Source organism: Podarcis cretensis (assembly GCF_951804945.1).
Source record: "Podarcis cretensis genome assembly, chromosome: 3".
NCBI lineage: Eukaryota > Metazoa > Chordata > Lepidosauria > Squamata > Lacertidae > Podarcis > Podarcis cretensis.
Window position 1 is genome coordinate 121,015,751 of NC_137172.1, and position 18,112 is coordinate 121,033,862.

The 18,112-nt window shown below is 42.6% G+C and overlaps 1 protein-coding gene across 1 annotated transcript; it reads right to left on the bottom strand.

The window, feature by feature from the left end:
• Window positions 1-476: 476 nt before the first annotated feature.
• Window positions 477-14,882, bottom strand: LOC307212660 (cytochrome P450 2K1-like). The gene is made up of 9 exons (XM_079970228.1): window positions 14,653-14,882; window positions 12,659-12,821; window positions 12,006-12,155; window positions 11,457-11,617; window positions 10,220-10,393; window positions 5,018-5,165; window positions 1,799-1,983; window positions 1,287-1,428; window positions 477-911 (listed from the first exon to the last, which is right to left on the bottom strand). Exons 1-9 carry the CDS (start codon window positions 14,833-14,835, stop codon window positions 724-726), a joined length of 1,494 nt encoding a protein of 497 aa, XP_079826354.1. The 5' UTR covers window positions 14,836-14,882; the 3' UTR covers window positions 477-723.
• Window positions 14,883-18,112: the final 3,230 nt, after the last annotated feature.

Consider the following 18,112-nt stretch of genomic DNA (forward strand, 5'->3'; position numbering starts at 1 on the left):
CCATAAAAAAGGCTCAAGAACCTTGGCCTTAACCCCTAAAATGGAACTTTCCTCTCTAAAAGAAGCTGAACAACTTTGGCTGCCAGTCTCCCCCCTCCCCCCCGTGAGTAGATCGCAGTCTCGTGGGAGCTGGACGTCCCTGTTCTAAGCCAGAAGCAGAAAGTCACAGAATTAATTGGTAGCATGGAGATGCCAGAAGCAAACCCAGTTGCCAGATTTATTATTACAGACTTTTTAAAGAACCCAGAGGAAACAAAGCCATTGCCTGACATCAACAAATACAGTTCAGAATCAAAATACATTGCAGCCACAGATGTTAACATACCCAACTTCCTCAACCATTCCTCATAAGGCATGGTTTCCAGACTCTTTTTCATCTTGATCACAATTCCCTGCACATCTACCTGGGAATATGATGCTTCAAGATATTTGAAGGTATATGTTAACATGGGAATACCTGCAACCAGATTTGTGGATTGATCTCTATGCCCCAAGTGTCATAAGAACTCAGGGCCAGGTTTTAAGTAAGAGATGCTCCAATGCTAGTTTCATGGGATTTGACACTATGGCAGGTAAAGGGGAACACTTCAGGTTTGTGACAAAGCATGCACCAATTCCACCACTAGGCTACTCAACTCAAATACCCTTGTTGAACAGTGGTGTTTAAAAAAAGGCTCGCATTGCATACCCAGGTAGGCTAAGCAAGCCAGGAGCTTGTGAGTCTTAGAAACGTGGCAGAGCACAGAGTTGGTGGGGCATGGGCGATGTTGTAAGCCCAATAGCAGGAGTAAGGTCCAGGTCTTCCTGAGATGTTCCAGGGGGTGGCTGGAAGGTGAATCTCTGCAGGAGACTTGTGAAGAAGAGGAAGAGCTCCATTTTGGCAAGAGTCTCACCTAAACATGCTCTCCGACCTGTAAGGACACACAGGCAGCAGAGAAACTGGGTTTAGCAGTTGCTCAATAACATCATCACAAATACTTTAAAGCAGATTAAAATGCAGAGATAAAATAACAGCTCACAGTGCCCATCTTAAAAGAATTATGAACTCCCAATACGAGCCATCATGCAATGGCAGGGGTGGGAAACCTTTCTCAGCCTGAGGGCCACATTCCCTGGTGAGCAACATTCCAGGGGCCGCACACCAAGTGGTCAGATCTAGTGGCAGAAATGGCCACAGCAACTGATGTGATTCTTACCTTTGCACAATAGGTTACATTCCAGGCATGTAAAAATCCCATTGACTAAGTACACAATATGCTGATATACACAAAAGTAAAAAAAAATACCTGCAGAGAAAGGCATGAAAGCATCCCTCTTTAAGAATTTTCCTTCAGAGTTGAGAAAATGCCCAGGATAGAATTTATATGGTTTCTCCCATTGAGATTCATCGTGCAGCACAGAGGACAGCAATGGTATGATGTATGTCCCCTGCAAAGGCAAAGCAAGAGTCATTTTAAAATAACGTGTATGCCTCTGGTACAATAAATATTTAGTGTAGGAGAAATGAGATTTGAGTTCATCTGAGAAATGTCTTTAGTGTGACAAACTTTAATGTATAAACCATGATCTCCCACTAGAAATGGTTTCTTTCCCAACCTTGTGCTCCTTTCCACTGAGATCTGTTTAATGGGTTGAAGCTGATGCCTGACAGCTTCTGATGGGTAGATTGCTTGCTTACAATGCAATCCTATACAAGTCTGCGCAGATGTCACCCACACTGAAGTCCAAGGGGCTTACTCCCAGGAAAGCCTTAAAATGTATTGTAACTAGTGGGCAGCAGTTCAATGAAAAGGATCACCTTTGGAATGAAGTAGCCATTGAGGGTAACATCTGTAGTCGTGGCATGTGGCAGGTTGGTTGGGACAATATTGGCAAACCTCTGGATCTCATGGACCACGGCATCTGTATAAGGCATTTTTGTTCGGTGTTCAATCCTTGGCTGAGAAGATCCAACAACCTTTGCAATTTCTTCTTGGACCTTTACTGGTGGCAACAAAAAGAAATACGTTTATTTTTCTGCTAAGATTATGAAGGGATGTTCTATTTCTGTGCCATTATTGGGAAACATTGGTTCTCTTCTGTGTGGCATTCTGGGAGATTCTGGGAACTAGTGCTACCCCCCCCCCCTTCTTGCCTTTCTTGAAATACTCAAGTCTCAACTTTAATCCTCTAGCTTTGCTTATAATCCCTCCTACACATTCCACAAAGCTGTACCAGGCACACAAGCATTCCCCTCTTTTGGTTCACCCTAAGTTCACACTGATATACTCTTCTTCAATGTATAATTGATTATGTGCTCTTATGTTATGATCATAACATTAGTAATAGCTTTAGTCATATTATAATCAATCTTAGTTATAAGTGGATTAAGAGCTTTCATACCTGTCTAAGCTCTACCTTGTTTGAACTATTGAAGATTAATGTGTATATGTAATCCCGCCTTGTACCCGCCTTATGCATATGTTAACCAATCAGCGATGAGTTTCTTTGTCTCTATAATAGCCAATCAGCCACTAGCTCATTTGTGGCAATGCTTGTTAATACTCAATAAAAGAGAGACTCTGAGAGCTTGCCAAAAAAAGGACGTCTCTCTGATCATCACCTACTTGTCTGTCTTGATTCTCCACTCCTACAAGATTATCTCTTTGACTTTGGCTTTTGTCTCTCAAAATATTAATCTCTCCAGCATAGAACGGGAATAAACTCGTTCTACAATTCCATAGGCTCGCAAATTTAATCTCTAGAATTTAACAAATGTATTTTTAAGAAGGACAAACAATATAGACAATAACCTGATATACTGAGGGAGAGAAATTCATCCAGGAGGATTATTAAAATATCACTGCTGGGAATATTCTGAAATGGTAACTTTTACATATAAAGGTCAAAAACAAAGATTTTGGGATCCTCCAGACCCCGACAAATTTTGGAGAAAATATGGGAAAGAGTTAGCTGGAGAAAGAGCATTTGGAAGGGAAGCTGGACAGGAAGAGGTAGATTCAACAGAGGTAGAGGCAAAAGACAAATAAATAGAGAATATACTCACATACTTAGTCTCCAGAATGTGACACTGGTATTTTTTAAACAGGAAAAACATTTTAGCCAATAACTTGATATACTGATGTAGGGAATTTCATCCAGAATGATTATTAAAATATCACTGCTGGGAATATCCTGAAGTGGTATCTTTTACATATAAAGGTCAAAAACAAAGATTTTGTGATCCTACCAAGCCATACAAATTTTGGAGAAAATATGGTGGAAAATATGGTGGAGAAAGAGCATTTGGACAGGAAGAGGTGGAGGCAAAAGAGAAATAACTAAGAGCTATCGACTTATTTCGATGTTGGATAACGATTATAAACTGTTTGTAGACATATTAGCTAATAGGTTGAAAACTGTATTAAAAGAGAAAGCATTTAGACTCCGAGAAAGCATTTGACAATGTCTCCTGGGACTTTATATGTTTAAGGCTTTGGAATATATGGTTTGTGGAGACAGTTTTATAAAAGGAGTTAAGGCAATATATACTGATCCATCAGTAAGTAATGTATTGACTGAAAATAGTTAAATAACTAAAGGAAATAAAGGAACTAGACAGGGTTGCCCACTGTCACCTTCCTTGTTTATAAAAGCTTTAGAAGTTTTGGCACAAAGAATAAGATATAATAAAAAAAAGGTAAATAAAAGCGGGAAAGAGACAATAGGAAAAATATAATATAATAATATAATATAATATAATATAATATAATATAATATAATATAATATAATATAATATAATAATATTATAATATTTCATATATAGCTGTTGGATATACTGTGGTGATATTTGTTGAGGAACCAATAGAGTCAATCTCAAAGGCATTGGAAAAGATTATTATTTTTTTTTTTTAGAAATAGCAGGTCTTAAAATTAATAAAGATAAAACCAATGGAGGAGAATGAAACTTTCGTTACTTCAGCCATTAAATTGAATGTATTACTGACAATATTCTTTTCATTGTTTATTATTGTTGTTGTTGTTGTTGTTGTTGTTGTTGTTATTTAGTGAATGTATATTATTTAGTGAAATCTTCAATGATACACTGGGCAATAGATATTAGTAATAATAAAGAAATGGAGACATGGGAAAGTTTATCAAATGTGGATCTAAAATTTACAGAATGTTATAGTTTAAGAGACAACTATATGAAAATGTTACATGGATGGTACCTGACACCTAGTAAATTGGCTAAAATGTATAAATCCAAACTGAATATGTGCTGGAAACGTAAAAAGATAGAAGGCACTATTTTTCATATGTGGTGGTCTTGTAATAAGGTTAAAGTTTACTGGGAAATGATATATGATGAATTGAAAAAGGTGTTTAAGATGTTTAAAAAGCCATAAGCTTTTCTTATGAGATCAGAACTACCTAGAAATTTATTTAGTATAGAATATTTAGAAATTTATTTATGTATGCAATTTATATAAATTTATACACATTTATTTATTTATGCAATCATGGCTGCAAGATTAATATTTGCTCAAATATGGAACAATGAAGAGATCCCGACAAGAGAAGAATGTATACAGAAATTAATGGACTACGCAGAAATGGAAAAACTTACTGGGAGAACAAGATTATTATTATTTTTGGAAAGCAATGGAAATGGTTTATTATGAATTTATAAACAAACTGTAAACATACTAAGACATTGGCAGGATTAATGAAAAAACCCACAGTTTCAATATATCTATGGGATATATACAGAAATATATATCTAAAATAATGAGATAATTTGGAGTATGCAGGAATATGAAATGAAATGTAAAGAACCACAGAAAGAGGGAGAAGGGAGTCCAGGTTGAAATGTTAAGCTTATGACTGAACAATTGTTGTGAATATATATATATATATATATATATATATATATATATATGCAACTTATAAATATTTTCTCTCTCTAATAGTTACATATAACTGGAATTTAGATATCTCAGAATAATGGGAGCCAACCCAATTAAAAGCACTCACTCTGAATTTCAGGATGTTTCATCATTAGTAACAGTCCCCAGCGCAGTGTGGTGGAAGTTGTCTCCATGCCAGCACCAAATAAGTTGGCCACAACAGCTTTTAAGTTTTCGTTGTGGAAATATGCATTCGTCTTCTTCTTCTTCTTCTCCTCCTGGGTTGCAAAGAGTATGAACTGATTAAAACGAATGTAGTGAGAAAATTTCATGTGCAAAGATAAAAATGAATAGCTGACTGAACCCGATGATCCAAAGTATCATTGCACATCACCCCAGTCGCTAAGTAGTGAGAGATTCCAGGCTTTCCAGACTATGCCATCATGATGATATAGGGTTTATTTATTTATTTTAAAATAATGTTCATTCATTTTCCAATAAAAATCTTCCAATTATTAACAAATCAAATGAAATCATATACAATATTACCAATTATATATTCCAAATTCAAAGAAATTTCAAAGGTAGGATTCCTCATGTCCTGGGTTTCAGAGATAATATATTTATTTGTTTTCTGCTTTCTTGTTAATTTCCAGTTTCCAAATTCTGATTTACCGTCCTTGTCTTCTCAATCAATCATTCGCTGGTATGTGACTCCCAATCTTGTTTTAACAGGAGCTTTTATTTCAATATTTCCCTCTCTTAGATTATTTTAAAAGACTGTTCTCTCTTGTTCATCTCCTTCTGCTGAAAGTCCTGGGCTTCCACCCAAAGTTAAGAATAACGGCCCTGTTTTCTCTTTGTTCTCTTTTGATGAACTGATGTTTTGAATGTGTCCAGTAAATGCAATTAGGTGAGGGTGTGCTTCATAAACAGTAAGTTATATAGAAATTGTTCCAGCTCTTCTATGCACTCCATGTCCCCCCACCAGTTTTCCCCAGCCCCAGGAAAACCGGCAGGCACCCAAAATCTGCTGTCACTCTCTCTTCAAACCATGTGTAAAAATATATCCATGCAAGCAAATGCATTTTTATGTAAAATACACCCCTTTTTATAATTGAGAAAATATTTCCAACCTGTCTGGGGAAGGAGGATTCTTCTTTTTGTAAGTGTGCAGCAACCACCACCATCTTATCTCTTCTTCAGCCCAAGCCACTTCAGCCCAAGCGACTGTATAATTTAGCAGATTTTTCTTTCATTTCCTCCATCCAGGAAACGACCATTTTTGGTCTGAATCTTAGTAATTTTTAAAAACAGGTGTCCCTGCTCGAGAGATTGAATCCAGAGAGTTCTTCTGTGCCAGGGTCCAGCACCCAGCGTCCTCTGCCCCCACATCTTGTTGTGGGCAACAGATATCAGAGAATCTGTGGGTGAGACAGCCCCCTCATCCCCTGGAGGGATCAGCAGGACAAATTACCCTCATATTAGTCTTGAATTTCTGGCACAACTGGGTGTCCTATCTCATGGGAAGCAGCCATATCCCTTGGCAAGAAACAGGAAGTCTGATACAGGGTTTATTTACACATATATACAACCCGAGCCTAAGATAGAGGGGCTCAGCATCAAGACCCCAAAATGTCTTGCTTCTCCATAGTCACAGCTGTTGTTCACCATCTACCAGCTAATAGAGGAGGTTGGGGAAGCTTGGCAATCCATCTCCTCCTTCTCTGAAGTGAATCGTGGTGCTTAACTCCTTAGCCAACAGCCTTTCTTTAGACAAAGGAACTAGCGGCAGTATTTAGATGACAAGTATATGGCCCTCATCTCACAAAGAAACTTGTCTGACTGATTCAACAAGAGATTCCTCCATTAGAATTAACCCTTACTGGGTACAAGATCCCCACAAGCTGGAATGTGCTCAGGCATCATGCAGACTGACCCCACAAACCTGCAACAGTATTATAATTGCATACATGGAAAGCAGAATTTCTGGCAAACACTTGTGGAGATCTGAAATCAGGGTTACCATAAAGTGTTGTTTTCAGCTGACATATATGGTTCTCAGTTGAACTTCTTTAATGCATTTACTCATAGTCTTTAATGTATTTACTCATAGTCTAAACTGGAAAAATGACACAGAAATACCACATATTCATCTGGAACTGTTTCATTAAACTGAGATAGACAATGTGGTGCCCTCCATATTTTGGAGATAGCAACTACCTTCAGCCACACTTTTCAACACCTGTAACACCAATAGAGATGCTGGTTGTAATAGCTGCCCGTCCCCCTGGGAGCCAGAAGGGAGTGAAGAGAGGAAGGAGGTCTTCCAATTGTTCATTCAATAGTTGCCGTACGGCACCGACCAACAGTGGTGTGTTTTTCAGGATATTCACCATACTGAGCACTTTTTCTAAGATCCACACAGTCCTTGCTTATCAGGGATATATTCCTAGCATTTTTCTCTCACAAAGGCGCAGCCATGCAGTTTCACATTACAACCAGCAGATTCACAAGGGAGGCAGAGGATCAAAAGAAGAGTGAAATAACATTAAAACTTCTTAGCTGTTTAGAACCTTTATTTGGTACATATGTTAAGATATGCTTTTCAACAACTTATATTTCCACTATTACTTTGCTGCATATTTTGTCCTTTTTAAATCTATGCTGTAGTTCTCTCACGAAACAGTACTTGCCCAAAACTTGGATCTTAGCATCCAATAATTCTCCTTTCTACCATTTCCCCTCCTATCGTACAACTACTCTCCCAAATGGCCATCCTGCCTATCTAAAAGTGGCTCAGTTTCAGACTGCTGTGAATTTGCAGCAGGACAAACTAGAAAACAAAAAAGAAGAGAATTTTTTAAAAGAGAAAAGAAAAAGAAAGGGGAAGAATAATAATTCTAAGATCTTTATTATTTATACCTTAACCCTTATTCCAGACCCAGAAGAGTGAACCCTCCCAGTTCCCACCTCTTTCCTCAGCTTCCCACCCTGAGGGATCCTCTCTGCATCTCACACAGATCCTTTCATCTTTGGTCCATCTCCTTCCTGAGGGTATCTTCATTTATCCAAAATATAGAACTTCAAAAAACAAAACATACATACAGATAGAACATACAGAAAATTAACAATGATTAAAAGTCACAGAAAACACAAGCTAAAAAATAAAATAAAGCAAAGGAAGAAAAGTAGTCTTCCGCATCTCTGTATGTGAATTATGTATATAACTATTATTCAAAATATTCAGATTTTCACAACAGCGTCTTTTATTTGTTTCATCCCTTCATACAGCTGTAAAGCTGTTGTTTTCCATTTAGGCAGGGAAAAGTCCAAGTCTTTTCCCACAGCTTCTATAGATTATTTCATCTGCAATTGCATCTCTGATCAAATCTCTCTAAACTTTCTGCACATCTCATCTCTTAACTGTGCTAACTGTTCATTATGGAATTTTCATATATTTTCAAGAAGCAATGAAGGAGTCAGTTATTTTTGCCTGATTAATGAGACCCCCTCCCCCCCACTTGAGCGTCTCCGTTATGCTGCCCTTGTGATGCAGATAGAATTCACTTTTATTTCCCAGTCAGGATAGCACAGGAAAGACAGGAAGAAAACAGTTTTATAGGCAATGTAGATTGAAAGTTAAAAGCAAATTCAAGTGTGATGGCCTGGGATTTGGACTCGGATGCTGAACCTGAGGGATCCCAGCCTGCACAGCATTCCCCGCCTCCAGAACCAGCTGAGCCAGAGCTGGGGCATGAGCCTGAAGGGTCCTCACCTGTGCTGGATCCTCAGGTGCAGGCATCAGCTGAGTCTGCTCTGGCTCCTGAGGTGATGGAGGACCCATGGCCTGCAGGTGCTCCACTCTCAGCCCCGTCAGAGGAAGCTGAGGTTGCCTCTGGGTCTGGTAACCCTCCAGCCTCTCTTGAGCTGCAGAGGCTCAGGGCAGAGAGGAGGAAGGAACTAAGTTCCTGCAGGAGGAGTGCTCTCCTCCAGGCCAGGAGAGGTGAGTCACCAGGGGATCGGGGCCGCCCTATGCCTCGGGGCAGATAAAAGTCGGCCAGCCCCAGTCCCAACTTGCAGGAGCATCATTGTTGGTTGCTAGTTCCCGCCTGGTCCCTGTCCTGCTTTCCTGCCTGAGCTCCTGACCCGCCCTGGCTCCCTGCTTGCATGCCTGTCCCTGACTTCACCTGACTCCCTGCCCTGCACCCAGCTTCAGCTACTATGGACTGCCTCCATGTTGCGCCTTTGACCACGGACCGGACTTGGACCTCGCCTCTCGGGTAACCCATGGGACCAGCACACCAGGCCTGTAGATCTGCTTTTACTTTTCAAACTCATCAGTAATTAGTTTAAGATTTTAGAAATAATTTCCAGCCTGTTATTTAGAACTTTGTTGTCACCCAACCAACTGTTTCCTTTTCTGGGTGCTAATTAAATGATGAGCAGAAACTCCAATTCATATTTATTTCCAGTCTTAAGTAAAGGTAAAGGTAAAGGTACCCCTGCCCGTACGGGCCAGTCTTGACAGACTCTGGGGTTGTGTGCCCATCTCACTTAAGAGGCCAGGGGCCAGCGCTGTCCGGAGACACTTCCGGGTCACGTGGCCAGCGTGACATCGCTGCTCTGGCGAGCCAGAGCCGCACACGGAAACGCCGTTTACCTTCCCGCTGGTAAGCGGTCCCTATTTATCTACTTGCACCCGGAGGTGCTTTCGAACTGCTAGGTTGGCAGGCGCTGGGACCGAGCAGCGGGAGCGCACCCCGCCTCAGGGATTCGAACCGCCGACCTTTCGATCGGCAAGTCCTAGGCGCTGAGGCTTTAACCCACAGCGCAACCTGTGTCCCATTTCCAGTCTTAGTAATGGTTAAAAGAACTGAAGCCCTAATTTAAGGCTGATTGGTCAGTGCATGGGCCAATGTTTTTTCCTTGCTCCCCACCCTCAAAGCTTCCTATCTCCTCCAGTGTGAAGAACGCCTTCTTCTGAGCACATGAGGCATTATCCCATCCCCCTTTGTATCAAAAGGGAGTCTGGCAACCAATATTTATGACTTGATTACCTCTCATCACTGCATAATTATCTATAAATACATGTTTTCCTGATCAGGGATTTTTTCCCCAGAAATGCTGTTGAGCATGCAACCATTGACCCTGCAGAGGCAACTTCTGTAACACATTAACAATGGCTGACTATTGGGAAAGGGGAGGAAGTATGCCAGGTTGGTCCCTTCTGAAGTGAGACTTCCTGACTACAACTTTTGCATTCACTTGCGAATATGCCCTCAAAACATGAATTGAAAATGTCAACGCTTATTCTGGGCCAACTTACCTCTTGTTGTTGGATAAGAAATGAGTCAATAAAGCTCCTCTGGTCATTTTCATCCAGATCTCTGAGGTGTTTTATGAAGGTGGCATTTATGAAGGCAAACAGCTCAGCTCTGTTTTGATTGAAAGTCTTAGGAGCCCCCAATAGAAAACCAAGAGCAGGAAACACGTTATACAGCTGAAAGGATAAAAATGTGAAAAAGGAAAAAGAGACATTAGAAAAACTCAGTATTGTACTCTCAGCTGGGTCTTTCAGAGCAAAATTTATGTGCAAGCCCAGAATAGTAGGCTATGGCAGTTCTCCTCTGGAGGTTCGCCTTCAGAGAGGGAGATCTGCCCTTGGAGGCCCCTTCTGAGCCATCATGGAACCAACTATCACTTGTTTTTCCTTGTCCTTGGAGTCCTAACGGCAGTGAGGCCAGAAAGCGTGTGTGCGAAAGAGACTTTATTATAGTTATGGGATGACTGTGCCGTGTGAGTTTTCTAAATATTTTGCCACTCTGGGCGGCTTCCATAGAAACCAAATATACACTAAAATATCACAGATTAAAAACTTCCCTGAACAGAGCTGCCTTAAGATGTCTTCAGAATGTCACGTAGTTATTTATCGCTTTAACATCTGATGGGAGGGCGTTCCACAGGGTGGGCGCCACTACCAAGAAGTCCCTCTGCCTGGTTCCCTGTAGCTTTGCTTCTCGCAATGATGGAACCGCCAGATGGCCCTCGGCGCTGGACCTCAGCCTCCGGGCAGAACGATGGGGGTGGAGACGCTCTGGGCTTTAAAGGTCAACACCAGCACTTTGAATTGTGTTCGGAAACATACTGGGAGCCAATGTAGGTCTTTCAAGACAGGTGTTATGTGGTCTCAGCGGCCGCCCCCAGTCACCAGTCTAGCTGTTGCATTCTGGATTAGTTGTAGTTTCCGAGTCACCTTCAAAGGTAGCTCCACGTAGAGCGCATTGCAGTAGTCCAAGCGGGAGATTACTAGAGCATGCACCACTCTGGCGAGACAGTCTGCGGGCTGCAGTCGTGTTGGCTGGGGCCCCACTCCCAGGCAGCCCTGATCCCGCCCCTTAAAAACAAAAAACAAACTATACAGAACCAATAAAACAACAACAACGACCAAAGGAACAGTCCTCACCCAGTCCTCACCCAGCCGAGTGACTGGGTTTGTTTGTTATAATCAACTGGGTTTGTTATAATCAACTGCTTATTTGTTTTAATTGTAAAAAATAGATTACCGTGACTGAAAAGCTTCCGGCGAGCCGGCTATTTTCATTGACCAACTTCAGAAGTCTTATGTATGTGGGATCTTCATAATCAAATCGCTTGTCTAGTAGTATGGCCACTATTATATTAGCAACAGCTGCATTCATAATTGTGGTGGTCTCAAATGGTTTTCCTATACATAAATATGACAGTTAAGCAAAAATATTCTGTTTAAAATGTGGGATGTAAAACACATAAGAGACGAGTACAGCATTCCTAGAATGGACATGCTAAATCTGTTCTTTGTTGTCTTAAATCCCTACTGGCAGCTTCCCTATGAGTAGACCTCATTTAACAAATGAACTGATCCTAAGTGCTGCTGGATGTGGCCATAGCTGGGCTAAGAAATGCTTGGAAGTCACAGGAGTTATTGCAGTACAATCTGCATGTTACAGGAACAGTCCAACTGCAGCGAACCCTGGGATCTGTGCTTCTGGAAGTTAGGAATATGTAACACAATAGTCTTGGCACCTTTAAACTATGCTAGTATAGTTATGCACCAGAGGAAAACACCAACTCACCTTCATAAGATTCAAATTTATTTATCAGGACACTGCATTCCTCAACAATTCTGTCCTCTATGGTCCTCTTTCCCATTCCGTAGTCCCGTAATGTGCTTAAAGCAAACCGCCGCATCACTTTCCAGTTCTCACCATTAGAAAAAATTACACCTGATGAGACGGGAGGAAAGGTTTCATGTCTGCATGGCCATTGTACAAAAATATCAATAAATTGTGTTCTGCATTTCTTGCATGGAACTGAGAATGGATCCCAGCTATTCCCCCCTGCTAGAGGGTGGCTCGGGCTCCCGCCCACAACCACTCCCCTCTCTTCCAGGAGGAGAGTCTTTATCCACTGAAAGTCAAGACCAAAAAAAGGCTGACCTGGTCCACTCTTTTTAACATTTTAGCTTGATCTGCAGAAATCCACATTTGACATTTTTTGTGACACATGTTCAGCCTAATGCCTGCAGATACTCTGTCAATGTCAAAGGCACTGAGGTGGGTTGAAAAATTGGCAAGGATTTCCCCCACAGGAAACAATGGATTTCGATGACTTGCTTTGCAAACGCTCATCTTACGAACCATTTCTTGGGAACAGATTGTGTTCACCTGGTGGGAGCAGTGTGTGTCTGCAAGCATTACAAGTTCCAGTAGAAAGGGAGGGTCCTCACCAAAGCCTTGTGCAAGCTCTTGAAATAATGGAATGATGGGCCTGTCAGCAAATGCGTCCGCCTGATTAACCAGAGCCTCCTTTACTGTCTCATATCCTGTCAACACCACAGCTTTCTGGGGTCCCATTTGGATGCTGAAGACAGGGCCATACTGCTTTGACAACTGGAATTCAACAGAAGAAAAAATGAGAAACAGAGTTCTGGCATACCCAAAGAATATATTGATGCAAATCCTCTCTGACAGAACCAAGACTGCATTAACTACCACCCAGTCTCAAATCTTCCATTCTTGGGCAAGGTGATTGAGTGGGTGGCTGCTGAACAATTCCAGGAACGTCTAGAGGATGCGGCCCATTTGGATCCCTTCCATTTGGGATTCAAGCCTCATCATGAGACTGAAACTGCCTTGGTTGTGCAGCAGCACAATTATCTCCGGCCGGCTAAGGACAAAGGTGAAAGCTGTTTCCTAGTTCTGCTGGATCTCTGTGACCTTTGATATCATCGACCATGACATCCTTCTGGACCATCTAGAGGGGCTGGGATCTGGGGGCACTGTTATACAGTGGGTTCACTCCTTCTTCCTGGGGCGTGTCCAGAAAGTGGTGTTGGGGGATGAGTGTTCAGGCCCCTGGGCTCTCACTTGTGGGGTATGCGGATAATAAACAGCTCTACCTCCCTTTTAAATAAAAACCATTGAAGGTGGTGAAGGTCCTGTGTGAGTGTCGGGGGGCGGTTGGAGGATGGATGGTGGCTGACAGATGGAGGTTGAATCCTGACAAGACAGAAGTACTGTTTTTGGGGGACAGGAGGCAGGCAGGTGTGGAGGACTCCTGGTCCTGAATGGGGTAACTGTGCCTCTGAAGGACCAGATGTGCAGCCTGGGATTCATTTTTGGACTCACAGCTGTCCATGGAGGTGCAGGTCAATTCTGTGTCCAGGGCAGCTATCTACCAGCTCCATCTGGTTCGCAAGCTGAGACCCTATCTGCCAGCAGACTGTCTTGCCAGAGTGGTGCATGCTCTAGTTAACTCCTGCTTGTACTACTGCAATGTGCTCTATGTGGGACTACTTTTAAAGGCGACCCAGAAACTGCAACAAATCCAGAATGCAGTAGCTACACTGGTGACTGGGAGTGGCTGCCGAGACAATATACCACTGGTTCTGAATGACCTACGTTGGCTCCCAGTACGTTTCCAAGCACTATTCAAAGTTTTGAAGCTGACATTTAAAAGCCATAAGTGGCCTCGGCCCAGTATCCTGAAGGAGCGTCTCCATCCCCACCGTTCAGCCTGGACACTCAGGTCCAGTGCTCAGGGCCTTATGGTTGTTACAGGGGACCAGATAGAGTGTCCTGTGGAACGCCATCCCATCAGATGTCAAGGCAATAAACAACTATCTGATTTTTAGAAGACACCTGAAGGCACTCCTTTTAGGGGAGGTTTTTAATGTTTGATGTTTTATCATATTCTTAGTCTGCTGGGTGGCCGGGGAAACGCAGCCAGATGGGCAGGGTATAATTAATAAATTATTATTATTATTATTCAGTTGTGGCAGAACAAATATTTGCTAGGCATAATCAGAAAACCAGAACAAAATAGGCAGTTGTAAGTGATTATACCTTTAATGGCACCTCTCAAATCTAGTTTAGAAAGATAGGCTGAAGGAGGAGGCTGGGCTGGGCAAGGTTTGCATTGGCACTTTTTCATCCTTGAAAATGGAGGCAGAGTCAAACGGGATTCGACACCAAACACCTTGTTCAAATTACCAGTTATAAATTGCAACTGGTTATAAATTGCAAATATGACTGGGAATGTTAAGAGGCGGTTCTGTAGCACACAAAGGGGAGATGAGATTTATAGGCTCTAAAAGAACAAAATGTAATGCATTATTGATATTATTATTAATACTACTACTACTAATTTTCTACCCCGCTCATCTGATTGGGCTGCCCCAGAACCCTTCAGCCTTGGCATGGGAAGACCTGGAATCTTTACCTTTAACATGGTTCTGTGAGGCCTCTTGAGATCCATGATGTGGAGATTTCCAATGAGTGGTAAAGGCCTCGGTCCTGGTGGAAGAGTTTGGGAGCTCTTGTTCCAGAAAGTGCCCAGTTTCAAAACAAAGGAAATCATAAGGATAAAGAGGAACAATGCTGGAATTGGCTCCGTCCAATCCATTTCGTTTCAGCAAGCTATTTTTTTGGGGTAGTGGTTATAATGAAAGCCACAGTGCAGTTTGGTCGAGGACAATGTCTTGCAACTGCAGTGAGCAACATATATATTATGCTAGGTACTGTCTCAAGCTAATCATTAAACCATTATTAAACTCTCTTGAACCTGGCTGCAGACCTGTCACCCAGATTATGTGTAAAATTAATCTGTTATCATGGGTGTAAAGGGCAGCATTGTGAAATTCTTTGTAATCATTGAACTGTATTCAGGGATGGATTTCTGAAAGTGCACCAGTATGGACTTCTGGAGAGGCAAGATGGCAAGCGCCACAGCAGCATGGAGCTCCTGAGGACCACAAGCACCAATGGCACTGCCTGGCTGGTCCCAGCATCGCCACCATGGCTGGGAGGGGGGTGCATTATTTCATTAACGGCGAGGCCACGCATCAGAACAAAGCATTGCAAAGGCGTTTTTCTACCCTGCTGGTGCAATCCCCAATGGTTGTAGCCAAAACTAATCGTTGCATCCATAAAAGAGACGAGCTCAAAACGGTGGCTTTTCTTTTTGGTTTCTCTGGAATGTTAGAGAGAGCCTGTTTTACAGGCACGAGGGGGAGGTTCTTGCTCCGTGTGTGCAGAAGAGGCAGAAAAGGGCGAGGGAAGGAGGGAGGCCGCCCACCAGCTGGCGGGGGGATGGGAGGGGGAGCTTCTCGTGGCCCACTGACGCCCCTCCCTGGCCCGCCCCTCGCCTCCACCAGCAGCCCGAGTAGGAAGGAAGCGAAGCACCAAGCGGGCAAGCAGGCGACCTGTGGAGTAAGGCTTTTTCCTGGATGACGGGGCAACCCGCCCATGACTCCCAAGCCTACAGTGAGCCGGGGGAAGGGGGGAGCTTTGCCACTTTGCCAGCGGCCCTGACAGGCGTAGGCTTGGGAGTCGCAGGCAGGGATACGCATGCAGAGTGTCACCCTCCCTCAGGATGTCACCCGGTGTGGCCCGCCCCCACTGCACCCCCTTGCTCCGCCCCTGAGCAGAGCTCCAAGGCCTGGAGGCCTCCGGAGCCAAACAGAAAAAAAGCAAAAACCTCCATATAAAAACCTGGCAACCCAAAGGCTAACACTGTCTAAAAGACTTCTTCGAAAACAACAAAGCTACAGTGCAGTTTGGTCAACAACAGTGTCTACCAACTGCAATGAACAGCCCATATATTATGTTACATAATGTTTCTAGCAAATCATTAAACAATCCCTCTGATTTTTCTTCTTCTCCACAACTATTCAGAGCTGTACAATGGATTATTTGCCTTTCAGTTTAATGTTTATTCAAGTGAGTGGTGCTTATTTGCAGAAACTAATGCTTTCCAGAACAGATTCAAATGCTCTTGAAGTCGGTGAACTCATCACCCAGGATTACCTGTCAACTTAGTTTGTTTGTTACACTGGGAGTAGAGAGCAGCATTGTGAAATCATTTGCAGATGAAATTATTCCACTTTAATTAGGTACGACTGCATTGTGTCCAGTATTTCCTGAGCTTTCTCCAATTGAAACACTCATACAGTGGTGCCCCGCAAGATGAACGCCTCGCAAGACGGAAAACCCGCTAGACGAAAGGGTTTTCCGTTTTGGAGGCGCTTCGCAAAACGAATTTCCCTATGGGCTTGCTTCGCAAGATGAAAATGTCTTGCGAGTTCCTGCGGGGTTTTCCCCCCTTTTTTCCCTCTTTTCCTAAGCCGCTTATCAGCTGATCCGCTGATAAGCCGCTTATCAGCTGATCCGCTAAAAGCCGCTAAACCGCTAATAGTGCTAATCCGCTAAGCTGTCAATGGGCTTGCTTCTCAAGACGAAAAAACCACTATACGAAGAGCCTCACGGAACGGATTAATTTCGTCTTCCGATGCACCACTGTACATATTTTCTTTTTTAGCATAGTTTTTATTCATTTTCATCTTGAAACTGTTTAACATGGTGGCATTAGGGTATATCTTTGTATACATTAGAGCATACGACATGCAAGAATGTGAACAAGGAAAGACAATAACTACACTGTACATCCTCTCATAGTGCCTAAATCCATTCCTCCAATGGTTATGGGGCCCAGTGATACTTTGAATTTTATCATAGTGGGTGTGGCTGGATTTTCTTAAGAGAGATGAGAGATTCAAAGCGGGCATTTTTTCTATTTCCTGGTGAGACCATGGAGACTTCCACTCACTCCAATGTGAAAGGGATTAGCTCCCTCTTCCATCTCAGAGCAGTAGCTAGGGAGAGGTTTTGAATTTTCCTCTTGTGGAGATTGAAGTTTTGATTTTGAATTTGACACATTTTCACCATTTTCATTTTTCATATGACCAGTCAGAATTCCATTGATGAGGGAAGCCTTAAGCTAATCCAGACTCTCAGAGAAAGTTCACTCAGATACAGAGAGAAGATGGTAGTTTTATTCCAAGGATAGCCAACAGATTGATTGGGATCAATTGATCGATATCCAGGAGGTTCTGGTCGATTCCTGGCTCCTTTTCCTTTGTTTTTGCCTCAGAGCAGCTGGCCCTTTAACTCTCCCCACCCGCCATTTTCAGCTGATCGCTGGAACAAAAGACGGAGTTTTCACTGTGAGGCAAATTGTTTCCATAGCAATCTTTTGGTGAATGACTAATCCCCTCTCCCCTTTAGTCTGACATTTTCCCCTTAATAGCAGAGATTTTCTCCATAAAAAAGGCTCAAGAACCTTGGCCTTAACCCCTAAAATGGAACTTTCCTCTCGAAAAGAAGCTGAACAACTTTGGCTGCCAGTCCCCCCCCCCCCCAATGAGTAGATCGCAGTCTCGTGGGAGCTGGACGTCCCTGTTCTAAGCCAGAAGCAGAAAGTCACAGAATTAATTGGTAGCATGGAGATGCCAGAAGCAAACCCAGTTGCCAGATTTATTATTACAGACTTTTTAAAGAACCCAGAGGAAACAAAGCCATTGCCTGACATCAACAAATACAGTTCAGAATCAAAATACATTGCAGCCACAGATGTTAACATACCCAACTTCCTCAACCATTCCTCATAAGGCATGGTTTCCAGACTCTTTTTCATCTTGATCACAATTCCCTGCACATCTACCTGGGAATATGATGCTTCAAGATATTTGAAGGTATATGTTAACATGGGAAAACATGCAACCAGATTTGTTGATTGATCTCTATGCCTCAAGTGTCATAAGAACTCAGGGTCAGGTTTTAAGTAAGAGATGCTCCAATGCTAGTTTCACGGGATTCGGCAGTATGGCAGGTAAAGGGGAACA

Bases quoted from the DNA above. Each gene is read 5' to 3' on its own strand.
- LOC307212660 (XM_079970228.1), bottom strand. From the start codon at position 14,835: ATGGATTGGACGGAGCCAATTCCAGCATTGTTCCTCTTTATCCTTATG. The intron at 12,156-12,658 runs GTGAGGACCCTC...CCGTCTCATCAG, and splicing joins AGAGCTTGCACAAGGCTTTG to GTGTAATTTTTTCTAATGGT. The intron at 912-1,286 runs GTATTTTTTTTT...GTGTCCTTACAG, and splicing joins TTTCATGCCTTTCTCTGCAG to GTCGGAGAGCATGTTTAGGT.